This window comes from Manis javanica, chromosome 13 (assembly GCF_040802235.1).
Source record: "Manis javanica isolate MJ-LG chromosome 13, MJ_LKY, whole genome shotgun sequence".
Lineage (NCBI taxonomy): Eukaryota > Metazoa > Chordata > Mammalia > Pholidota > Manidae > Manis > Manis javanica.
In genome coordinates this window covers 77,658,646-77,685,277 of record NC_133168.1, presented here as the reverse complement: position 1 = coordinate 77,685,277, position 26,632 = coordinate 77,658,646, and the positions used below count along the sequence as shown (strand labels likewise).

General features: G+C 44.4%; 1 protein-coding gene across 2 annotated transcripts; it reads left to right on the top strand.

Moving 5' to 3' along the window:
• Positions 1-385: 385 nt before the first annotated feature.
• Positions 386-21,106, top strand: C13H6orf118 (chromosome 13 C6orf118 homolog). Of its 2 annotated transcripts, XM_017680591.3 has the most exons (10): positions 386-474; positions 5,690-6,306; positions 7,121-7,243; positions 8,058-8,117; positions 10,437-10,561; positions 13,023-13,081; positions 16,463-16,644; positions 18,881-18,934; positions 19,482-19,543; positions 20,879-21,106. In XM_017680591.3, exons 1-10 carry the CDS (start codon positions 450-452, stop codon positions 20,928-20,930), a joined length of 1,359 nt encoding a protein of 452 aa, XP_017536080.3. In that variant the 5' UTR covers positions 386-449; the 3' UTR covers positions 20,931-21,106. The 2 variants fall into 2 exon arrangements, with proteins under 2 accessions (XP_017536080.3, XP_017536081.3); XM_017680592.3 differs by lacking the exon at positions 19,482-19,543.
• Positions 21,107-26,632: the final 5,526 nt, after the last annotated feature.

Here is a 26,632-nt window from a genome sequence, read left to right as displayed (position 1 = left end):
GGGCGAGTTACTCCAACTCACATGCCCTCAGTTCCCTACTAGGAAAGGCGTGGATACTACCAGTAGAACGACTAGACGATGCTGTGGGGACTGGCACCCACCACGTGCTAGAATTCCAGGCACAGCTGGGTGGCTTGTGCACCGTAAACCTGCACCTCTCTCTAAAGATGCCCGACCACAGATTTTCTTCCTCCCTGGGCTCTGGAAAGGAATTAGAGACTGCAAGCGTAGTCTGATGTTTTTCTACACAGAAAGTGTTTTATTTTGAAGAGTAAAACAAGCAAGGGACGGTACTGCCTGTAGGCAGGGGCGAGAGGCCCGGGGGAGGGGTTCTGCGCAGAGGCGGAGCGTCCCGTTGCCAGGCAGCAGAGGGCCGCGGGGGGCGGGCCTGGAATGTTTCCGTCTCCTCGGTGACTCGCTGCCACCGCGCGGAGCTGCGGCGGGAGGCGATGGCTGCGGGCTCAGAGCCCGAGTGTAAGTGGACACGGACGGTTTTGTTTGCTGTTTGCTTGCTGTTTGCTTGCCGAGGAGCCCGGCTTCTCTGAAACTGGTGTAAAAAATGAAAACCTTTCTGGTGGCTGCAACTCAGCTCCCAGGTCACCAGGGTTTAGGATTGGATTTGGGGATGTGTTACCTCCTCAGAAAATCTAACAATAACATTCAAAGGACAGGGGTCGTGCGCGCGCGCGCGTGCGTGTGTGCGTGCGTGCATGTGTGTGTCCTCCGGGAGGAGGGCGGATGGGGGCAGACTTGTGGATGCTGTTCAGTGTTCTCTAAAAGCCGTACCCCGGGACCTGGCCCCTCGCCATTCTGCAGGCCCCGCTGAGCACCCACAAACCACGGACCGCCCCTACTACCGCGTACGAGGGCTTCATCGTCTTATTAGTGTCAGTTCAGTTTACTGTCCCTAATCATTGGGCAATTTGTCTGCCGAATCCTAAGCCGTGGCTTCCCCACTGCTCAGTGGGCAGGAAAATAAGGAAAACGGGACTGGTGATTCCGATGAATTTTGTGTTGGGTGAAAGCTTGTTGGATTAAGAAAACAGTCTGAATTATAAATTATTTTGGAAGAAATGTTATTATGTTATTTATTTATATTATTTTTATTGCTCTGTTCCATGTGCTTTGGTTGGTGGGTGGGTGAGAGCGTGCACCCTGGAGGAAGCCTGCCATCTGACCACACGCCCCCAAGCGCGACCCTCTGTGCCTCAGTTTCTTTGTCTGTAAAATGAGAGTAGTAACTGCCCCTGTCTCCTGTGAGTGCTTTGGCTATTTCTCCTTTCCTCATGTGGCTCTCATCATGCCAGTTGTGTTAATAAAAAGCTCTTCTTTATGGAGAAAGTAAATTGTAATGTCAGTCCCGTCCTCAGCCCTAGGAGCTGTTTTGGTGCCTTCAGAGTTCCTTGCTGCTTCCAGACAGGCTGGCTTCCCACGCGTGGCGAGGGCAAAGCTGTGTCCGTCACTCAGACCGGTTTGCCCAGAGCACGGGTTCCTTCAGGTTCTGTGGGGTGTTGGTGTCGTCCCTTTGGTTTGCGGCTTGCAAAGGTGGTGGGTGCCAAGAGGAATGGTCGTGATGTTTAGACAGAACATCTGGGTCAATTTTTGCCTTGTATTTGTTAATAGGGCTCAATTTTCAAGAACTGCCCTACAGGATTTAAATCATGAAGTGACTGCATTTTGTATGCAAAAGGTGCAACCTAGTGGTTGGAAATAGGAAAGGCTTCTCCTCTTATTCTGGTATCTTAAACTAAATACATACTCTGTGAATTTAAAAAGCAGGAGGCAAACTTTGCCAGAGATATCTCTGAAAATCTGTCTGAGTAAATGGGGTGACATGCAAAAGGCGGCGTTGTAAGTGACCAGGGCCAAGTTGCCCTGCACACCTGCCACCAGCCCTCAGCAGGCAGCCACAGCTATTTGAGTCTTTCAGCCTTTGGGGTTACTTTCTCTTCATATGCACGCAGAGAAACCAAAGCCTCTCTACCCTGTGATGTTGGGAAGTATCACTGCTTTCTTTGGGGTCCCTCAGGGAGAATGATGACACCCTCTGGGATCACCATCCTCACGTGTAGTGCTGGCTCTCCTTGAATCACCCCATGAGTGATCTTACTGCCCCTTCTCCGGGCCACTAGCTTCCCCCACCCCCTCAGCACCACCAGTGCCTCTGGTCATGCATGCAACTGAACTTAAATTCCACATACTGTCCCGGTGAATTAGCTTCTTCTGCTTTAGCACGTCACCACGGATTTAGTGATGTAAAGCAGCACAATCTGTTTCCTCAGTTCGGTAGGGCAGAGGCCTGGACAGCCCGGCCGGTCTTGCTGGGGTTTCGCTGGGCTGAATGAAACCAAGGTGCTGGCTGGCTGCCTTCCTTTCTGGAGACTCTGGGACAGATTCCCCTTCCAGGATCATTCAGGGTGTTGGCAGAACCCAGCTTCTTGGGGCTGTAGGGCTGAGCTCCCATTCTATCACTGGCTGTCGGCCAGGGCCTCCCTCAGCTCCCAGAGGCCTTTCTCCGGTCTCTGCCCAAGGGCCCCCATCCCAGAGACCCCAGTGGCCAGGGGATCCTTCTCCTGTTTAGAGTCTCTCACTTCCCTCGGCCACATCTCCCTTCTGACTCCAGCCAGAGAAAGTTGTCTGCTTTGAGGACCTCATGTGATCAGATTGGTCCCCCAGGTAATCCAGGAGGATTCCTTTAGGGGAGGTTGTGACTGTAATTAAATCAGGGAGGTCTCCTTGCCCAGAGGTGGAGTGAGGAGGCGTCGGCATCTGTGGGCTTCTCGCACGGCCTCTACAGTCTCCCAGACACAGACGCTCACACCTCCTTTCCTGCTGGACCCTGAGATTCCTGGGGGCCTCTGCTTTACCCCCTAAGGGAGAGAGCACACTGTGTGGTACAGTGTAAAATGTCACAGTATTACTTAAAATTCTAAAAAATGTTACTTCTTCTTCACATATATTCATTAAACAAAACATCACCCTTAGAAGATGCTACTATGAATAAAAGAGAGTTCTTTCCCTTGAGGAAAGTAAAAATCCACACATTAGAGTGTTACAGGTGAGGGCAATGTGTGACAGTACCAAAGCCATCTTGGGGTTCAGGACAGAAAGGCTGTGATACTGGGCTGGCACCCCACCTGGCCCGGTCTGGTCCTGGACGCTCTCAGGCTCGTCTCTGGCTGCAGCTGTCCCCGGGCCACGAGGCTGTGGGGACAAAGATCCGCCTGCTCTTTCCTCTTGACTTCTTCTCCCAGCATGTTTACCAGGATGTTCATGGACGTTAGTGTGGAAGTGGGGGGACACAGACCAAGATTTCTACAGGATTCCAGGTTTCCCGAAGAGCTGATAACCCAGGGCAGTGATTTGTGATAATTTTAACATTAAAGACCTGTTGTTTCTATCCTAAAATAGGTGAATTACTAAAGAACAATACCATGTGCTTAAAAATGTCAAATTCTAACAATATTTGAAATGTTTATTAATTCAAACCTAGTCCAAAACACCTACTACTGTGTCTTATCAATGTCTATTCAAAATTGGTTTGGTTTTACTTAAAGAAAATTGTTTCCTGATCACTTTATAAAGAACCACAATTTCTGATGAACTATTTCAATCATTTTTTTCTTTTCTGTCAGATTGAGGTGGCAGATTATGCAAATAACAATGTTTTCAATAAGGAAAATAATCAAAATATTCATTGTCAGGATGGGATCCCTGGTACATATTCTAAGGACTTGGCAGAGAGAAATGAAATCTGGATTCTCCAAGTCTAATGAAGCAAATCTTGTTGCAGTCTAAGCAAAAAGTATTCTATGCAGGAAAATGGTTTTGCTAATTTGCTGGTGGCTTAAAATCCTTTTTGGAAATAAGCAAAGGGTGTAATACAAATGGTTAAGTCACCTGGCAAGAGCCGGCATAGCATGGTGGTGGATTTCGTGTGTCATCTTAGCTGGGCCATGGTGCCTAGACAGTCAGTCAAATATCATTCTGGATGTTTCTGTTGATGCTGTTTGTTGGATGAGATTAACATTTACATCGGTGGACTTGGAGTAGAGCAAATATTCTTGCTCTCTGAAATGTGGGTGAGCCTCATCTAATCAGCCTTAAGGGAACAAAGACTGGTCTCCCCAAAGCAAGGGGGAGGCCTTCAGCAGCAGGTCTTTGGATGTGAACAGGACCTCCAGCCCGGAGGCCTACCCGGCAGATTTTGATACATACACACGCATCCTACTGGTTTGGTCATCTGGGGAAGTTCAACAAATAAATGTGTTCTTAGTACTTTAATTGTTATGCCTTTGGTGAGTTATGATAATTTATATCTTGAAAAATTGTCCTATTGCTATTTTAACATTTCAAAAGTGGTTTCTCTGAAGTAAGAAGCTAATCAACAGGGGGAAATTCTCCAGGACCCCACTGCTGGGAGAATTTTCTCCAGTGTGTGACCATGGGAGGGAAAGGATGATTCACTTCTGCACGGGCCGGTGGAAGGGGGGACTGGGCTGTGGGTGACATCCCTGAGGGGGCACAGCTCCGGGCAGGCCCCGATGCTCCCTTCTCTTTCCTGGGGTTCATACCTGGCAGAGTCCCCCAGACTGGAGGATGAGGAGAAAGTGCCCCGTGACTGTGCAGTGTCCTGTGGCACAGTGACCCAGACAGGGGGAGTGCCGGCTGGGCCTGAGACAAACATGAGGCTGGTCACAGGAGGAGTCAGAGGTCAGGGGCACAGGACATGTGTGAAGTGTGCTTGCTGACCCAGAGATGGAGGGGGCCATGTGTCCAGGAATGTGGGTGACTCTGTGGAGCTGAGAGTGACTCCCACCAACAGCTGACAAGGATGTGGGGACCTCAGTCCTGAACTGTAAGGAGCTGAATTCTGTCAGCAACAGGAAGGGGCCTGGGAGCAACTTCTCCCCCAGTGCGTCCAAGAACTCAGACAGGCCCACCTGTTGGTGTCTGCGTCAGGCCCCCTGAGTGGAGAACCAGCCCCTCCAGCCGTGCTCTGTCCCACAGGGCTATGAGCTGGCCCTGGGTCCAGAGGTGCTGCCCAGCAGCGGGAGCCACCCCACTTCACGTGAGCTCGGGCCTCCCTCCTTTCCTTCCATGGAAACGGTAAACAGTGTGCCCCTTTAGACCCGGGCTAGGCAGGGAAATGTCCTGGGCATGCCAGGAGGTCCTCCCTGCCTCCCTCTGCTCAGGAGGTCTACTGCAGGGATGGTGCAGAGTAGGGCCCTTCGTGGGAGGGGCTGGACGCCCTGTCATCACACCCACGGGCTTCACTCTGTGGCTCCTCCTTGTCCACAAGCAGGGACAGAAGGGGAAGAGGTGAATGACTCCCCTGTCCCTGGGTCTGGTCAGGGACCCCTGAGATATGTCAGTATTAAAGGGAAAAGAAAAACACCTTTAGTCACTCCCTAGCATAGATGTCTCTAAACATGATCATTAGGAATTATATTTACTAATATTGTGAGAAAACCTTGCTGAATCGAAGCTCCCTTTCCTTCTCCCGGCCTGGCGGGTCCCGGGTTCTGTTCATGCCCTCCCCTCAGGAGCGGCTGTGTTCCTCTCTGGCTGCTGCTGGCTCCTCCTTGGGAACAGGACACGCCAGCTCAGCAAATGCACACTGCGATCTTATTGTCTTATGGTGGCACTAAGAGTGATATTTAATAGTCTTACTATTTTTTTTGACCAGTTTACCTGAGGTGGAAACATTGTGAGGTGCCTGGTGTTAAGACTTTATGCAACTTAACAGAACTTCTGAACAAAGTTCAGGAAGAGCACAGAGGGGACATCTCTCTTTACACCTCTGGACACCTGAATCCCAACAAGCTCTACAGGCCTCCCAAGATGACCCTGTGTCACTGGCCCAATGCCACCAGGCCAAAGCAGGAGAAGATCTTTAGAGTGGAAAAGCCATCTGGGAGGGAGATGGCAAAGATGAAAGATACTTTGGCTTATTTCACCATCCCCACAGCTGTGGGTCCAAACAATGCCCAGGACACTCCACTCTTCAGGTATCTGAGCCCCCTGGGACACACCTCCCACATGTCAGAAGAGCCCCTCTTTGCAAGGAAGGCTCCAGGAGAAGAGGATTCTCCTGAATGGCGGAGGAGAGAAGAGTTGAGGCTGCCTGAGACAAAAGCGTTAAAGCATGAACCAGCAGCATCCTATTTGGGGGACATAACAAAGGCAGACAAGTACAGGAAGTTCCTGTGCTTCCAGAAGGAAGTCCTTGCAAAGCAAGATCTCCTGAAGAATGACTTCACCGGGAGCAAGTCAGCGAAACGCCACGAAGAGAAGTTGGAACAGGTACAGAGGGCAAGCCGCACCCCATCCCTCCGTGCTGTGGTTCCAGGGCCTGCACCGTGTGGGCCAGCTGCACCCTCTGCCACCTCATCTGCGTTTCCAGGTAGAATATAACAAAGCTACCAGGTGCTGAGAAAGGCCATCACAATGCAGGTGGTGATGGGAGGTTAGAGGCAGGCTGAGGTTGGTCATGGCCAGTTGGAGGTGATTTCACAGTGGGCAGCGTTAGATGCCACACGGCAGCTAGTGAATAAAATGTTCGAGGGAGAGCAGAGTATCTGAGAAAAGATTTGCCTAGCTCACCTTGAAAGCTTGAGGATGGAGTTCGGTGATGTAGGGCACGTGGCCTGGGTCACACGTAGGTGATGTCAGTGAGACAGGAAGGGCCGGGTGGGCTCCTGAGGGCGGGGAGTCTGCACAGGGCACAGGGAGGCCACGCGAGGCATGAGATGTGGGAAGAGAGGAAAATAGCAGCCTCTGGGGGACATAACCACAGCTTGGCGGGTTCTCGGGCTGAGAGGGCTGATGGCAAGAGAAGAAGCCTGAGGACTAGTGGAGGCAGAGAGCAAATTCACGGGCACAGGGTGCAAAGGGGCTGCTGAGGAAGGGCAGAAGTCACCGCGGGTGGCCAGGTGACCGGAGGCTCTTGGCAAGGGCTGGGGTATCGGGTGCCCTCAGCTCTACGAGGACCCAACTCTTGGGCATCAGGGGAGCCAGACCCTCGGGTAGAAAGTCCTGTGGGTCCCTCAAGCTGAGTGAGTCCTTGGGAAGGGAAACGAAGACATTCCAAAACGGGCTGCCTCTGTTTGTCCTTCAGGAGCTCCGGAAAGCATGCGAGTGCGACCCTCAGCACTTCAGCAGATTGCAGGTCTTCAGAGAAGTCTTTGAAGATATTTGCAATAGTTCTCTGACATTCGGTGATATACTAAAAGAAATTAAGGTAATAATGAGCTTGTATTTCCCACATAACAAATGAGAGCCATACGTAAGTTTCTTCACACGTGATCTCAGTTCTCAGAAGTTCGGCCCAGTGTCACAGCCCTCTTTCTACAAATGAGGAAAGTCACTCACAGAGATGCCAAGGAATGTGCCCGCCTGCAGCTACCTGAGTTGTAAACGGGCCCTGTGGCTCCACACGCAGCAAGCTCACTCCTTAAGCCCATATTTTCCCACTAACACTTCCCAATTATATGAATATTTTACATATACCTATATAACATATAAACTTATATCATCGTGCATATGGAATTTTACACAAATCCTTATGGAATTAGAAGTTTGCTATGATTTCATGATAAAAATGACCTCTTTGTTGAAGCTGAGCTGAAATTAGGCTGCTGGCAGACCCTGCTGCTGTCTGAGGCCCAAAGGGAAGGAGTGTCTGAAAGCAGCTTGGTGGCCTGCTCCCCAGAGGGCATCCTTGGGGAGCCCATCCCCGGCAGGGCAGCAGGAGCTTCTGTAGGGCAGGAGGGTGTGTGTGCCCAGGGCTTTTGTGATGCTTCTCTGAGGTGACTGATAGTTTACACTCGAGTTTGCTTCAAACATGGTGAGATTATATACATTTTATTGTGCACATTGTTCAGTAAATTGTAGGAACATTTTATGCTTTTTGAAATAATCTGACCTGATATCCTTGTTCCATATTTTTTATACACAAAAAACAACTTTCACTGTAGTGTTATCTCCTAACACATTTCCAGTGGGATTTTCTTTCTTTCTTTCTTTCTTTTTCCTTTTTTTTTTTATTTCTATAGGATGAATATGAACTCTACATGGCAATACTTCTGGAGTCCCAGCCCACAGAAGAATATAAGGTAACAATTGACTGCTGGTGCCTAAATAAAGCCTGTTTTTTCACTTCGTCATATTTTATGAGCAGAAGAAAACATTTCAAACCCAAGAGGTTCCGTTTTTGCCTCCATAATTTAGGGTAGCTGATGCTTTTATTAGAAATAGGCTTTCCACCAGCTGAAGAACACTTTGGGTAAAGAATTTACCTTCTGCTTCAGGTGAGGAGAGGCACAAACACTTCTTGTTTTGTACCAATGTCAGCCACCAGAGCTCTCTGTAACCCAGCCCGGCACCTTTGTTTTCCACAGAATTGGCCCCTGCATTTCCCACTCTTACCCTGGTTCATGAGATCTTTGCATTGATGACTCCCACTTTGAATACATCACCCAGATATTTCCTGTAAGTTCCAAATTACACTTGTATCCAGCTACCCACTGGATGTTGACACCTAGCTATCTGGGGTAGGCAGGTTACAAACTTTAAAATTAGGAGATACCCGGATTGAACCACATGAGCCCCTCAAAGCAAACAACTTCCTCTGGCTGGAGTCAGAGGGATACCTGGCAGAGGAAAGCCAGAGAGACTCCAAGCAGGAGAAGGATCCCCCGGTCACTGGGGTCTCTGGGGTTGGGGCCCCTGAGCAGGGACCGGAGAAGGACCTCTAGGAGTTGAGACAGGCCCTGGCTGGTGCCAGCAAGAGAACGGGAGCTCAGTCCTCCAACCCCAAGGAACTGGGTTCTGCCAGTCCAGCTGAAGAGGATTCTGTCTCAGAGCCTCCAAAAAGGAAGGCAGCTGGCCAGCACCTTGATTTCAGCCCCATGAGCCCCTAGCAGGGCCGCCAGGCTTCTGCCCTACAGAACTGAGATAACAAATTTGTGTTAAACCACTAAGTTTGTGGCAATTTGTAATGACAACAATATAAAAGTAAGAAAATGTCCCACAAGTATCTCAAAGCATTTCTGACAGTTTTTAAACTGCCCTTTATTGAACACTGGCTACTGTGGTATACGTGGTCCCACCTGACTGCCTCACAGGCCCTTTTGAATCACACATCTCTTCGTATTTTCTCAATGAGGCAACTGTTGTTGAATAGTGTCCTTCAGAACCCTGTGTCCAGCTGGAAGCTATGAGTGTGACCTTCCTGGGAAGGAGGTCTTTACAGACGCATCCAGTTAAGATGAGGTCACTGCAGTGGGTCCTGATCCAGTGACTCGTGTCCTTCTAAGACGAGGGAAGTTTGGACACAGAAATGGAAGTTGGAGGCAGAAACTGGGGCTGGGCTTTGACTGACATAACACTGTATTCCCAAACCATGGAAGTAACTGTATGTAAACAGTTGGGGAACCTGAGCGGCGTCATGTCAGTAATTGCCAGGAAGCATGTGCTGTCGTTACCCTCAGGGAAAATGTAGAGGATGCGTGGTCCCAGCCAGCTTGCCACATGCATCAACGTGAGGTCTCATGATCTAACTGGTGACAACCTCCAGGTATCCCTGTTCCAGCGAGGAAAATAGACCACTGTAGCCTGTGGGGATAGCTGTACCACTGACGAAAGCTAAGACATCACAACACGGTGGCTAAGATGGCTTTTGACATTTTGATTCAATACAGTTTAAAAATCCTCTACATAAACTGGGAAGTGTGGTTTCTTACTTTGTATATGAAAACAAATCGCAGCATTGCAAGGAGGTCAGGTCTAGCTTACTTCTTCATCTGAAATCACGTGTGCATCGGTTTCTTTGTTTTGGGCTATTCATACTGCAGAAAAATAAGCTTTTGTTTTGTGGGAATAAGCAAAGGCTCTGGGTGGAGAGCTCCTCTGTTCCTGACTGAGGTGGAGTCAGAAAGGAGCATCTGTGCTCACCTCACATGCTGGTGTGAAAAACCCCCAGGCCAAATGAGCCCTAATTTCGACCTTATTTCTGGAAAGTCGAGCCCGTCCTCGTGAAGTGGGGGTCTCCATGCCTGCACGTGTGGGTGGCGCCCTGCCTTATGTCCAGGTGCAGTAGTTGAATCAAACTGTTTCTTACTAACATGGGAGAAATAATTGTGCTGATGACAGAGTTCTTGAAGTGCTGTATTCAGCATGTCCTTTCCCCTGTGAGCCCACAAGGAATCCTCACAACTTTTTAGGTTTCTTAGGAAAATCTTAAAATTTTGAAAAAAGCATTTTACCCAGATCTCCACCTGAGTAGTCATTCCCACTCCAACACGCCCTCCTCCCCTCAGTCCCAGGATTCATGCTTCGGCTCAGGACATCCTGACATACCAGCGTAACACGGAGAGAAGGGCTCACCCCTCCTGTGTGTGCGCTTCAGCTGCTATGGCCCTTGTCCTTCCTAGGCCTTGCTGGCTCACATCAGGAGCCTGGAGAGGAGGCGGGTGAAGACAGCAGACATCAGCCAGGCCAAGGAGGAGCTGAGGGCGCTCGTGACGGCCACCAAAGCAGCCCTGGAACGTAACGACAGGTGAGGGTTAAGCTCTGATTGGTCCATGTTGGCATTAAATCTGTTTACAGTGTCGTAAAACCACATGACAAGCATTTATTTACATTTTTCTGCATCGCTGGGGGAGGCATGCTACCATGACCAGCATCACGCTTACCATCTGGCTTCTTCCACAAGTGGTTGTGTTGGTGACTAGGGTATTTTACCAAATCTGGTGTTTCTCGGGGGGGAGCAGGGGGAGCTTTCTGAAGGAATTCCATGACTTTGCTAGTCTCCCAGAACTTATTCACAGGTGAGTGTCAAGACATCTTTCCTGAATGCCCTTGTTGTATTTTTTTAACTTAAAAAACCTTTTAACCTCTTTATAGTCTTCTAGGAGGAAATCACAGCAGCAGGGCATACTTTTTGTAAAGGGTTAGAGAAAAAGGTTAAAATCGAACACACCCAAAATCTCAAGAAAATAAGAAATGAAAGTTGAAAAGTAAAACACCTTCAGTGTAACTAGAGAGGAATTCAAAATTCCTGAAAAGAGAGTAATGCACCTCAAGCGCCAGTGAGCCATTATCCACCCACTTCCTTACTGCAGACCTTCCCTAGGCTAAGTCAGCTGGACAAGAGAGAAGAATACAGGTACCAGAAGGCCTAAAATTGTTCTAAAACCACTGCCAGAGAGAGAGACAGACAGACAGACAGAGATGGAGAGAGAGACAGAGTTTATGCTAATTGGGAATACTGCATAGGTTCCTGGTGGATCTATCAGAACACTGACTTCAAAAGGCTTCAGAGTGAGTGTGAAGCAAGAAGCAGTTCTGAAATGGTAATGACATGATGAGAAGAGGTTAAAAAGGAAGTGATCAACATCCTTTGGAACTGCATTGAAGAAACAAAGAAGCTGAGAAGGGTAGTTTAGAATCCCCTAATTGAAGAAAATCAAAGGGTATGCAAGACGTCCACTACCGTTCGTCTTCCCTCCAAAACAAACAAAAAACAGTAAAAAATCAGCACAAAACAACAATGGCAAAAGCATTGTTTGCTCCTCTGCCAGAAAAGGATCCCCTTGAATTAAGCATCTCACACCTACCCACAGCCCCAAAGTACTTGCCCTGCCCTCAGACATGCACAAGTGTCCATGATTTTTGTGTATATATGCTACTATGTGAAGAAGACAGGAAATGAGAGTCCGAATGATTTGACTGTTGAAAATCCCTGCCATCCAACAGCAACAAAAATTGGGGAAGAAATCTGTGCCATAGGACTCCAAACTAAACTACACACCCTCTGAAGAGCATTTCAGGACATTAAAACAACCTTGAGTCAGAAATGTAAAGACTAAGTACAAAATCAACAACGTCAAAAAGGAAGACAGGAAACAAGATCTGACAGCCAAGGAAAGACGGCTGATGAAGTCACAATTGTGTTATAAATCAAGGTTCAATTATGACATGTCCAAAGAGGAATAGTTCTGAAAGATCACATAATAAGGGGCATTAGAGGGAAGCAGGAAACAATCAAGAGAATGAAAGCAAGATACGGAAAGAAATCAAAAGTCAGAGAAAAAGCAGTTAAAACAGAAGACGGGCAAAGAAGATCCAATTTCCATATAATTAAAGTCCCCAAAGAAGAAAAAACAATGAGATAGAAACATAATATTCAGAACTATAACACATTAAAAATTTCTGGACACTAAATGCTCTCCATCTACATATTGAGAAAGTTATCATTATTATTAATCCATTTAACCTCAATTACTCAAAATTGGAGGTCATAATATCTTTTAATCTGTCATCAAATGAGCTACTGTGTGTGAAAATCTTAACTATTAGGCCCCTTGTAGGCACGTGGCGTTAGGTCATTTGTAGTGTTGATATTCTTAAGCAAATCGGTTTCCCTCAGCATGTGAATATTAGACTCCTTTTTGTTTTTTCCTCTCTGAATCCATTAGAAATAAGACAGTGGATTTAGTTTATTTTGAATCAGGAAGAGGATACAAGGAGATTACAAAGGTGTTTTATTTCCTTTTTAAAAAATTCCTTGTGTTTGATTTTTAGCTTAAACATAGTATAATTTTTAAATTGTATCTGGGATGGAATCACAATGCACAGAGAAAATTAACGTGTATTTCAGCATCACCATTGCCCTTGATATGTTGTTTGCTTTGGAATGTAAAAAGGCTAATTCCTTTGCCTCTTTGCTTTTCAAAAATTCAGTGATAAAATAATATCAGTAAACACCATGAGAAATCATTTATTTTACATTAGCCAGCTTCTTTAACTAGTGATTTACGCGATCTGTGTAAGAAAGTACTTTTTTGCTTACTCAACCTGGACTACCTTAGGCTTTCATTTTATATGCATCTTCCCATTCCTTTTTTAGTTAGAAACTAAGGAGATCAGTTTTTATTTCTCAATTTATAAAAAAGAATTGTGACAAGAAAGTTACAAATGGAGTTCTAGTATTTCACTATTTTTTATTTTCAAACTAGGCTCAGAAGTGAGTTAGAGAGGGAGAAAATGCTGCTGCGATCTGCTAAGAAAAAATCAGGCAAGTGATCGTGTAATGTTCTTCTGATGTGGGTTTTGCCGTGGCCTTTGGGTGAGGAACCATTATCCCTGGCCCGCTGTCAATGGCCTCCTGCCATTAGACATAAAGAGGGTTTTTTTCAGAGGGGTCATTAAATTTTATTTATTTATTTTTCCTGTAAAGTTGCTTAGAAACATGTAATTTTTCATTTATTCTGAAGTGGCTTAAATGAAATACTTTGAAGGCTGAAAAGGAAGCAGTTGATCTGTTTAAGAGATTCCCTCGGGGTGAAGATTATTATCTGTTTAGGTTGCTTTCAACACCTTTGGTTATTTAGTTTTTTAGTAACCAGTTGTGACACATGCACTATTTCATTTTTCTCTAAGATCTTTGTGGTTTTTAGTGGAATACTGAATTAAGTCAGAACCATACGTAGAGAGAGCTATGTCAAGTATTGACCGAGACATTGGGAATAAATGCTAAGGAAATTGGCCAAATGATATAAATCTGGGACTGGGATTCCATGAGGAAGCGCTGGAGGGCAAAGCTGTTTACCTTAGAGAGAGCATCCCGAAGCCCGGGACGACTGCAGGGGGCACCATGGCTGTGGCCCATCGTGCCCCGTGAGCCGGTGCCGCTGGTGCTCCGGCCTCTCGTGCTCTCCAGGGGAACCGCAACCAAGACCGTGCTTTCCGGTGTTCAGAACCTTTGTACTGTTTTCCTGGCTCACACAAGCCAGCTTTCATGGACAACAGTGAGTTTCTAAGGCTGCGCACGTGTGCAAAGTCCTCTGTCACGCAGACCTGTTCTCAGCCTGCTCGTTTCAGCCCTGCTCACGCGGTGCCGTGAAGGGCTGTTCCAGGCCGGGCGGGACACTGGCTGCTGGTTCACCCAGACTCTGAGCTTCGTTATTTCAGCTTCTTCAGTCTCAGCCGCCTGTCCATCAAATTGGGATGATGGCAGTACCTCCTGTTAGGGGTGTCATGAGAACTACCTGTGAGAATCCAGGTGAGGCGCAGAGCCTGGCACACTGGGGTCTCTCTGCTCCTCCTTCTTATCATTATTACTGTGAGACAAATACATAGTTCATGGGGAATGAGTTATTTTATAAATGAATATTTATACATTAAGTAGATATTAAAATTCATTTCAAAATTAGACACTAATTCTAAAATTGGTTTAGAACATGATTAATAATCAAAATAAGTTCACTTACGCATCTTGCTCATTAATCTTTTACTGTTTACGCGACAGTTCAGTCGAATGCCATTTTCCCTCCAAGTTCATTAAATGCTAACTCATACGGTAATCACGTTTTTCTCTTTCTCAGCATCTTTTAGGATGTGTTCACAGATCTAACCTGTGTTAGCAGAACTTGGCCTTGAAGGTTCTGGCCCAAGGCCTTCCTTTTCCTGGTGGTTCTTTCCTTCCCACGAGTGACACCCATGCTGTTTGCCGGCTGGCCGTCCCCGGCCACGTCGAGTTCCTTCCCGGCTCAGAGCTGGTTTCCCGTGCCCGTCTGGTAGGGGTCCTCTCCGGGCAGGTGGCGGGCAGGACACCAGCCTGCGGGTTTCTGTTTCCTTGCTCCCTCTTGCATGAATATTTATACATTATTCATATACATATATTTCAATTTATAATATTAAAAATTTAATACTACATATAAAATTTATATATTAAATTAAGTTTATAAAATTAAAAATTTAGTGTATAATATATATATACATTATTTATACAATGTTTATACATATTTTTTATAATTTAAGGGCTTCACTGCTAACTGCTAAGAGGATAAAGTGGTGGAGATGAATAAAAATAATAACCAAGGGGAAGTTGCTCATTCTCTAGGCTATTATTTCTGACTAGACCAGCTGTTGCTGACTCAGCACTGCCAAGGAGCTCTGGTGTCCTTCCTACCATTTGCTCTTCTGTAAAGTCCCTCATTTGGGGGCTCAGCTATCATTGTGTCTGCCCTCTTGCTTCTTCAAGGATCTGCTGAGTTAATTTCCCCAAATTCCAAAACTTACCTTCAAAGTTTTCCTGTCTTCCAAATTTGGCAAGTTTGCAGTAATGACTCCTGTCCTACTCAATGGGTACAAATAAGTGTTATCACGCTGTCTTTTTTCCTGGCAAAAAGGAGGAGCTGGTTCAGCCACTCTAACGAGACTCTAACTCTGCTGTTTGACAACAAAGTGTCCTCAGCAGTGAGTTACTCTCAGTGTCTCCATCTCCTTTCTGTCTCCTTAAATATTGTTATCGTTGTAACCCAGCATGTCTTTGGTTCAATCCGTATATCCTTGATTCCAAATTTCTTTCTTGTTAAAATCTCTTTTTGAGGCTTGAAATCTGTATATCCAGCTGCTTACTGGGCGTGTCCACTAGCGTGTCCCGTAGTGACCTCAGCTCACCATGTCCAAGGTCAAACTCTGCATTTGCATGTCCCAGGCTATTTCAGTGAGTGGCGTCACCAGACACGCGGCGGCTCCGGTCAGAACCCCTGTCGTGGGCATTCTAACTCTCTGCCCCCTGGGCCCTTCGGCACGGGCTGCAGTAAGTGGCCTGGCTGGGAGGCAAGCCCAGCTCTTTTTTACCACTCTGCTGCACTGAGCTGGTGATTTCCCTCCTGCAAACCTGTTTCGAGCCATCACCAAGCTGAAACCCAGAGCAGGGCTAGCTGATACCTGCTCTGCATTCAAATCTAGACAATTAGCAAGCCCTGCTTTTTTCTATTGCCTCAGTTGTTTCTGCAGCTCCCACTTCTCTTAGGCCACAGGTATCATCCTGACGTGCTTCTGTTGGCATGACTGCAGTGGCTTTCTGTCCGGGCTTCCTCCTCCTAGCCGCCCCCTTCCCCAGTTCTGCCCAGGCTGTAGACAGAGGGGCCGTTGCCTGATCACGTGTCTCCCAACTCACACACCTTCAACAGCTTTGACTTGGGTGTTTAACATGTTACAGATCTGCCCCCTGCTTCCTTTCTAGAGCTATTTCTTGATGCCAGTCACCTGGCCCTTGATACCCCCACCCCACTGTAACTTCCTTTTTGCTGAATGTGCCAAACTCTGCTCTTCTGGCTCCTCCCCAGCCCCTCCCACCTGCCCAACTCTAATTCACCTTTGGGACTCAGCCTAGTCACTTCTCTAGCAGAGGCGTTCTTGCACTCTTCCCACATTATTTCAGGTGCTCAGATTAGGCGCTCAGTGAGTCCTTACTGATTATATGAGTGAACTAAAGAGAAATACACCACTCCCAGATCAGATAATTTTTACTGGTGAGCTTGAAGTTTAAGTTACATTATATTTTACAACTATATATAATATATGTAATATTGGTAATAATACATGATTATTAACAATGGCTGAGATATTAAACATGGCAATACTTTGCTTTAAAAAATATTTCCAGAATCATCTGAGAAAAATGCAATGGACGAGAAGCACCTTACTCTAATCGAAAAGGTTGAGAAGAAGAGGTGTGAAATACTTAATGAATGGGATAAACTTCAAGCTCTTGAAAGAGAAATTAAAACCACTCTCGTTCATACTGGAATTTTGCACATCACTGAGAATAGGATTAAAAGCATAGAGGTATGCAGTTTACTTACTTAAATGCTTACATTCTTCTTTTGTTTGAAGACCTTGGCAAACACATGAAGCAATTTGCTTTTGCAACAAGGTAAAAAAACTGCACAATGTGTTCCAAATATATTTTCATTTTAAAACATTTGTGGTAAGTGATTAGAATAATTAAGAGATCTTGGCTAAAACAATAACAATGCTGATAAAAATTCTCCAGAGCTCTGTTAAGGGCCAAATGGGATCTTTCAGCTCAATGGGTGTCTCTTAAAATCTAAATCTAATGATTTTGTATAGAAAACGCTTGCCGTAAACAGCATGGCTTCCATCAGTGTTGAATATGTACTAATTATTTTAAACTGAAACTCAGAGAGTTTATCCCGCCCAACGTGACCCACTTTGGAAGTGGCAAAGTGAGGCTGAAGCCTGATCCTTTTTGGGCTCCAAAGTCCTTATAATTTCAGCTGCGCCACCTAAAGTCCATAGTTAGATTTTCAGTTAGTTGCACAATTACTCTGGGAGATAGGAAGTAGTTACTGCCATTGAAAGGAAAGTCTACTGATCTACTCTATTAAAAGTAGTCTTTAACAATATTGTTAATTATCATTTTCTTGATGAGTGCTATAATGTAAATTATGACTATGTTTTAAAATGCTAAGGTGCCCCACTTTTTATATGATACAACCTAATTTTTGTGCAGGATCTGACTCAGTGCAAGTGCTACTTATGAGTTCATAAGTGATACGTGGTTATCTTTTTTTTCTCATGGCTACATAGTTACATGTATGTTCCCAGCACTACTTTTTTTTTTTAAAACAGAATTATAGAACATACAGGAAGGTGGTGGTGGTACAAACTTGTTTTGATTTCTTTCTCTTCCTTTTAAAATAATGCACTCAGATTTCCATCATGTTTTTTGTTGAGAGTCTGGACTTCTTTAAAACTAAATAATGTCCTGAGAATAAACACTAATTTGTAATTGAATTTTAAAGTGGTGAAAATAATGAGTTATGTATTAATATGTGGTGGGTATGCTGTGACACCAAAATCATGTAAACTTTTCTTTTATAATTATAACTTCTTTAAATGGATTGAATCTAGGAAATAAAAGTTTCCCTATAACTCCATACCACAAATTTATATTACTTTACTTATTATTTACATTTGACGCCTCAATTCGAATACCTGAAGGCACAGTGGAATTGAATTTATTATCCTAGTAAGTACTTGATTTCTGGTTGTGGATTGGAAACATTATTTCCAATCAGAAGAGAAAAATAATGACTGTCTTCAGGATCTGCAATGCACAAGATATGGCTGTGAACATTAAAACACTACTATTCATTTAATTCCCTACAACTCTAAGGGACACCTACTACTATTAACCCTCTTTTACAGGTAAGGAAACCACAGCACAAATATGCTAAGTAGCTTTATTGAAGTCACAGTGAAAAAGTAATAGAATTAGGATTGAAACTCAGCTACCTTCGTAATTATACACTCCCCAGCCTCACTGATAACATTGCTAACTCCTTTCAATATGTTGGAGACTGGGTAGAACAACTCCTGATTCCACCCTCAGCTCATCATTATTTCATTTACAATTGTTTCGGATATTCTCATTTACAGTATTAATTTTTAAAGTTTCAATAATAATACTCTTGCCATCTGATTGTTCTTGCAATGAATTTATAGATCCATTCAGAAGAAGAGACAGCTTTTACATTAACAATGCCATCAAGGATCATTATATATTTATTTAATTTATTTTTCTGCAGTGGTATTAAGTATTTTTTGTTATGTTTATTTTTGTGACTTCATGGCACTTATTACTATTATGAATGGAGACATAAAATTTTTATATTACAGTTTATAGTCAGTTATTCTGGCATATATGTGATATCGATATTTGTGTTTCTATACAGTATCCAGACACTGTCACCAATTCTACTATTAGTTCTGAAAAGTAAGGAACTCCTCTGTTTGGAAATTTCCCAAAAATTCTCTCATCTTTTGCAACATCAACCTCTACTTTCTATCATTTGACCCGGGAATCCAGGAAGCCTACATTCATGTCCTTGAAGTCATGATTTGTTTATTCATCTGTTTCTAAATGATGTGCTATTGGGCCCTTTTGAAAGTAGAGTAACAGCATTCACGTTAATAGTTTCTGTTCCACATATGGGGAAAGCATTTAAAAAATAGTTTTAAACTAGTATCTTTCTCTTAAAGCCATTTTTTTCTTCAGACTGAAGCCGTAAAGTTGGACACAGCAAATAGAATTTTAAAGCAGAAAATAAATGTAAGTTTTTGTGAATCAATGTTTCTCAGTAGAAATATTTCCTCCAATGCTTTCTCGTACTGTGTCATAAACCAAACAAGAGTATATGTAATATCTTTCTAAATGATAACTTTCTGAAATGCTAGGAATATCTGGATAGGAAGGCATTTGCTTAAAGCTGGACAGGGGTAAGCCAAAGTCTTAATGAGAAAAACATTTTTTTAAGTAGTTGAGTGTAGCAATCAGAATTGGCCATTTCTCTAACCCTTCCACACATAATAATTAATTGAAGTGAATTTATTTGGTGGTAAGGAATATAGTGAACTGGCCCCCCTAACATCTTTCAGGGCACCCCTCCAAAATACATGCTAACAATCTGGTGCTTAATAGATTATTATTCTGCTTCTATTACATAGGTGTATCTCTCTGTAGTAAACGTAGTATGAATTTGTATGTTGTGCCTGATTCCGAAAGCAGTAGTCTGTTTGGATTCAGTGTTACTACCAGTACACATGACGAGTAGCATGTCGCCAGTACACACGGCCAAATGACTTCTAATTCTTGCCAGATGATTGAAAACCGAGTGAAGCAGTGCATGAGGAAGAGCAGGATGAGCGAGGAGGAGCAGCGGTAGGTGCTGATGCCGCGGGCAAAGAACAGCCGCCATCTCTGGCTCTTCTCGAAACCATTCATTCACTACTAGATTCCATTAGACAGCTTGCTCAAGTGTTGACATTCATGAGTGGTAACTTTACGTGTCTATTTTACATCCTTTCTTGTGCTTAAGAAGCTTACACCAAGATTTAAACCTCATTCCAGATGTATTATTCAGAACTATAGAAACAAATTCTTTGGAAAGAGCTCCAGAGTTGAGAGCGAAATCTCACAGGAAGGGCTCAGGAATGTGGGGAGGCAGGTGGCTGTGGGTGGTTTTCTTTTCTCAAGGTATATGCTTCCAGTGATATTAAGTGTTTGAAATCAAAACCCTATATGTGCATTACTCTGAAAAGTTTAAAAAATGAAATGATTGATGTATATGGTCTTGTGCATGCATTTAGACTTTATATAGTTAATTTTCTTGAGTTGCTACCACAGTTGAAGTCACAGGATCTGGTGAGTATGGAGCAACAGAAAACCACTACCGGTTTAAATGTGGAAAAAGCTTATTTGTATCAACAGTAAAAAGACATTTAGTTGTAGGTGGCCTGGGCTCACTGATATCAAGAGACCAGGGGTCTTCCATCCTCCCCGTTTTCCTTGAGGGTCTCTTCCGTCCTCAGGGCCTCACCATGGCTGCCTTTGGGCACTGGGTCCATGACCCGTGGAGGAAGAACGGAGAAAGTGGAGGGAAGGACAAGGAGCTTCTCACCATTTTTCTGTGTTACTTAGGAAGGAGAGCCCTTCCCAGGGACTTCTCCCCATGTCTCATTCGCCAGCCATCCTTAGTTGCAAGAGTCCAGAAAATAGAACATTCCGCTTCCCAGTATATATGGTAAAGAAAAGTCACAGGCAAAGAGGTGTGAGAATGGGTGCTGAGTGAGCCATAGAGATGGATCCAGGTGTTGTGGGGCCATGTATAGTGTTGGGGATCCTCAAAGGAAAATAATATAGAATTAAAGAGTACAAAATTGGGAAGTCTCTTTCCATGGTCTTGGCAATGTGTGAATGGACCTGAGGTTTAAACATCATTATCGCCAGAGTAAATCAGCCTCTACAGCCACACTATGCTTGGTCTGGAAGATGCTGCAGGAGATTGTGCCCAAATACATACATGGAGAGAATCTCTGCTACATTAAATGCTAAAACTCTACTAATATCCTTTAAAATGAAAGTGGAGGATTGCAAAATCTCATTTTGGGTTTTTGAGGAAACGTATTCTAAAATAGGTGTTCATTTCAAAATTTTCTTTTATGCTTAATGTACTTCTTTTCTAATCCATTGTATTCATTTGTTATGTATTTTAAGGAACCTTTGGGAATTTATTAACAACTTTGTAAAACTAAAAGAAACAGAGTAACTCCAAAGTGACTGGAAAAATGACCTATGAGAATTCACAACCATCCTGTAGATGACATGGATGTTTGCAGATGCATAAATTAATGAAGACACATTTCATTTCGTCGGTCTTAATCTCTAATAAAATTCAAATGGTGTATGTATCCTGTTCAAGATACTGCAATAAATCCATGTATGCATGTGATCAGTTTTGGTTTTGTATATGTATTCATAGCAGTAGTAGTTCTTAGAGTATTTTCTGCTTTCTCTCATTAACTTTCTCCAGGGAAAAATACTTTCAATTATTTCATAGGAATAGGAAGTTCAGCATTACTGCAATACCAACCAAATTTATTTTTTCATTTGTCCATGCAAATTTATATATAGGCATTTAATAAAATGTAGTAGTTATCTAATTAATATCCACTTAATTAAATAATCTTTACTGGTTTTAAACGTTACAGGGCCCTACAAATGTCACACCACCAGCATGGTGCTCTGTGCTGCTCGCATCTCATCTGATCGTGATCTTCACGACTACATTGTGAGACGGAATTTTTTTATCACCACTTTGCCTGTAATCTGGTCTGAACACTTAAAGTAAATAAAAGCCCAGTTTTTTGCACAACCATGTATAGGGCTGTTGTGAAGAACAAATGTAAGTGCCGAAGTACAAATAAGAGAGATTAAATCCTGACTCGGAAGTGCAGGGTTTGAGGTCACGTGGGTGGCTGAGGCCCCAGACGTCCACGGCGATCCGTGCGTGAATCTGTCCCTCCTGCTGCTGGAAATCAAGTCCCGTGTGTCACCGTGATGGTCAGCGCCGTGCCTTTCAGGGCCAAGGATCTGAGTTTGGGCCAGGGACTCAAAAAGGACCTTTTTACTTGTCCTTCACCAGGGACCTTTGTTCCCAGTGGGCAGGAAGCACGCAGGTGTAAAGGCCACCTGACCGGGATCCTTATTCCTGCACTCTGGCCTTGAAATGCTCCTCATCCATACTCCTTCTTGCCTCCTGCCCGGCACTTCCCAGGTGTCTCAACAAGACCGAGAAGGAGCTGATCACGCTCCCCTGCCCTCAGGCCTCCCCTCGGCAGTGCCGTGTCGCCAGTATCGCCAGGTGCTGCTTTAGCATCAGTTCCTTCACACCAGGGGAAAAATGCCCGAGTCTTTCCTCTTGGCATGAACAGGGGCACCGACCTCCATGAGCCATATCACCCCTAGGGGCACATCTTTTCAGTGTGAAATTCAGAGGACGGCGTGCCTCACTTCGAGTCTGCAGCAGATGCCCGGCTGGGCGAGGGTCGGGGCTGTGGTAGGCGCTGCGCGTGCATGGTGGGCCCCGCGGGGGAGCTACTGCTTGGGCCCACAAAGCCTGAGGATCCGCGGCGTCAGGGCAGGGGGAGAAAAACAACACGCCTGCGCTGGGCGTCCTTTCCCACGCACAGAACGGCGTGTTGCTTCATTTCTAAATCAAATCACATTGGCTCCGAAACCCCTACCCATCTGGTGGGAGGAGAGCTCCTATCAGATATTATCACAATTTTCTTTCCAGCTCCTCTTTGGTGGGTACAAAATCTTGGGGGTAACTTTTTCTAGCCATTGACAGGGCAATTCTATAATGAATTTGGAAAGGCCGGGAATCCAGGGCTTACCATGCCTGACCTCAAAACTTCCTCTAAAGTTAATCAAGAGTGTGTGATATTGGCAAAATGATAGAAATAGCTACACCAGAAACTGATTTGCTCACACATAGTGACTTATTTTTGAAAAAGGTGCTAAGGCCTCTTTGGGAGAAAAGAACATCCGACACGTGGTGCCAGAAAAGCTGTGTGCACATAGGGCAGAAGTGGGGCCTGCCCCTCTCCGCGTTGTCCTGACTCAGAGATGGGCCGGTACTCAGCACCCACGCGAGCGCCGTCAGCCGCCAGAGGGGAGACAGGAGAACGTCCTCATGGGCTCAGGAGGCAAAGGATTGTTTTAGTGAGAGCGCAGAGAGCCTGAAATAAAAAGTAAAATAAGAGGCAATTGGGATCCTAGCGAAAAACTGCTGTGAGCCGATCAAAGCTGCTGCTTCATTCGGAGTAGAGTCCAGTGTTCATGGGGCTGTTTTCAAAGATGTGCCATAGTTATGTAAGAACGCCTGGGAAACCTGGGGGATGGTACAGAGGAACTCTGCACTATTTGTGTAACTTTTCAGTAAATATAAAGTTATTCCAAAATAAAAAGTTAATGCACACCAGAGACATATATTAAGTGTCAAGAAGCCCAGAGCAGGGGTTCTGGGTTGACCCTGTGGAGCATCCCCAGTGTTCTCTGGCATCCAACATCTTTCCATCCCAGTATCTGCCAGCCTAGGATTTTGGCTAAATAGTTTTATTCCCTCCTGGTAAACTGGCCAATAAGACAGACATTTTATACTACTCCTGACCTTTATCTGAGAGAAGAACATTTCCCAGGAGCTACTGACAGACTTCCCAGCAGTCCTCTTAGGGCAGAATCGGCTAGATGTCCAACTCCACCAGGTTAGAGCCTGGTGCAACAGTTGGGGGCCCTACAGAAAGGAGGCACTCAAAGTGGGGTAATCTGAAAACAGTTTGTTTACAGAGAACTGGGTGGGGAGCCCACACAGGAAAGGTGGTGACCCAGGCCTGGTACTTTTGAGTGTTTGCACACCTAGGCCAACGGGATGAAGGAAGAAGTCAGTTACTGACAAAGGAGGGCACCCTGTGAGGGGCCAGCTTGGGAGGAGCAGGTGCCCCAGCCCAGGGTGATCTCCAAGGAAGGGTCCCGTGCATGCTCCAGCCCGACAACTAGCATGGGGTCCTCTGCACGACTCACCCTCAGCAGGCCTGACCGGCAGAGTGCAGAGGGGCTAGGCCTTCCAGGGCAAGGTGGGCACAGAAAAACGTGGGCACCTGGCACAGTGGGGAAACAGAGTGGCATTTCCAGACTGGATGGTGGGAGCTGGAAGTGCCAGCAAGCAGTGGGTGCTCGTAGGCAGGCAGCGATGGCTGCCAGGGCTCCGGCCTGCACAAGTTGCTCTGGACCTATCTCTACCTGAGTTCCCCCATCTCTGAATGGGCTGTAATGATAAGCCTGCCTTCATGCAATTAGTTTGGGATTAGGTGCGAAGGTAAAGGGTAAGCACTAACATGCATCCTGGACTACCCAGTGTCAGCAAGTGGCCATTCTTGTAGATGTATAGTGGTTATCTCTTTGTTTTAATTTGTGTTTTCCTAATGATGCATGGTGTGGAGCATCTTTTCATATATTTGACAACTGTATGTTTTTGGTGAAGTGTCTGTTCAGATCTTTTGTCCTTTTTTAAATTGGATCAATCATTCTCTTACTGTTAAGTTTTAATAGTTCTTTGCATATTTTGGGCAGTAGTCCTGCATCAGATGTGCCTTTTGCAAATATTTTCTCTCAGTTGTGATTGGCCTTCTCATTCCCTTGATCATAATTCATTTTAAACATAAAATTAAACCATACTAAAAGTTTTTGAGAAATGGATTAAGCAACTAACACAAATTTTCACTTACCCTTATACTTCCCTAGTTTGGAAATTAGGAATGAATTTTTCTGGGTTGAGAAGGGTAAAACTAATATATATATATATACATATATATACACATATATATTATTTTGTAAGCATATGTGTGTTTTTTTTTTTTTATTTTTTTTTTATTTTTTATTTTTATTTTTATTTATTTTTTTTTTTTGAGAGGGCATCTCTCATATTTATTGATCAAATGGTTGTTAACAACAATAAAATTCAGTATAGGGGGGTCAATGCTCAATGTACAATCATTAATCCATCTCAAGCCTAATTCTCGTCAGTCTCCAATCTTCTGAAGCATAACGAACAAGTTCTTACATGGTGAACGAATTCTTACAGAGTGAATAAATTCTTACATGGTGAACAGTACAAGGGCATTCATCACAGAAACTTTCGGTTTTGATCATGCAATATGACCTATAAACCATCAGGTCAAATATGAATATTCATTTGATTTTTGTACTTGATTTATATGTTGATCCCACATTTCTCCTATTATTATTATTATTTTTATTTTTAATAAAATGCTGAAGTGGTAGGTAGATGCAAGATAAAGGTAGAAAACATAGTTTAGTGCTGTAAGAAGGCAAATGTAGATGATCAGATGATCAGGTGTGTGCCTATGGACTAAGTATTAATCCAGGCTAGACAAGGGCAGCAAGACATCCACGGATGCAGAAGATTTCTCTCAAAGCAGGGGGGGTGAGGTTCTGAGCCTCACCTCTGTTGATCCCCAAATTCTCACCTGATGGCCCCCCTGCGACTGTGCCTGTCTTAGGTTGTTCCTCCCTTGAGGAATCTTACCCGTCTCTGGCTAACCAGTCATCTTCCGGGGCCATACAGGGAAATGTAAAGTTGGTAAGTGAGAGAGAAGCCATATTGTTTGCAAAGGTTAGCTTTTTACTTCTTTGCAGATTTATGCCCTGTGGCTTCTATGCCCAGCACTTGTCTCGAGGTATCTTTACCACCTGGAGGAATTATGATACTCGGTAAATTCTATATGAGGCACGAATTCTATTTAAGGTTTGTAATTAGGAAGGAAGAAGAAAAGCTATAGATGTAGCATATGAAGGAAACTTGGGAGGATTGATTATTTCTTTGACATATCTTCTTGTATAGTACCTTAAGTATGTATAGGTTTTAAACTACTAACTAATTTGCACACACATATTAACATAATAGGAATACGGTGACATAAACAAAGCAAATCTATAATTACCAGCCATCTCCAGTGAAGCCAAGAAAACCATTTAGGCATCCTAGGCATTTGTGAAAATTTATCTATGATATGATGGATATTTTCCAACTGTACTTGAACCATCAGACAAATTAAAGCAGCCCATTTCTGGGATCTGTTCACATCCCATATGTTCTTTTAACCATAGATAGTCTATAGTCATGAGATTTTGGGGTGCTACAACTTGCACCCCTCCCAACTCCTGGTTGAGTTCCAACAGTACAGATCCAGTCAAATTCGTTGTCTCACTGTATGCACATGCCAGCCTAGACATCTCCCTCCTCCTTCTTATGGCAAGTCCAGGAGACAGTGGGCTGGATGCAGCCACAACCGCAGCATCGTCCGGATGGAGGCTGTGGAGGCTTTTTGATGATCATCCCCCGGCACAAGTCCTCCAGAGAGTGCTGATGCCGGAAGCTCCTCCTCATATCGTATCTTAGTTCATTTTCTGGGTATCCAAGCTAGGCCTTGATCTTCTGCGTAGAAACAAACAGACCCTTTGCCCACACTTTGACATGCCCTCTATACCACTGTGCAGAACTCATTAGAGGTCAGCACACAGTAACTGCTTTTTTTTTTTTTTTTTTTTTAATTAAGAGAAAGGAATATTATCAGAAAAGAGTACCTCCATAGCTGATCATCTGACACCCTTTAAGTGGTCAACATTAAGGATATTTAAAGCATGCGTTGATCTTTGATTTACCAATAGTTTTATCCTGTTAAGGAGTAATCCCCCTTTTCTTTCTTTCTTTCTTTTTTTTTTTTTTTAAATTTTTAATCTACACTTACCTGAAGAATACTATGTTTACTATGCTCTCCCCTATATCAGGTCCCCCCTAACAACCACATTACGGTTACTGTCCCTCAGCTTAGCAAAATGTGGTAGAGTCACTACTTGTCCTCTCTGTGTTGTGCAGCCCACCCTCCC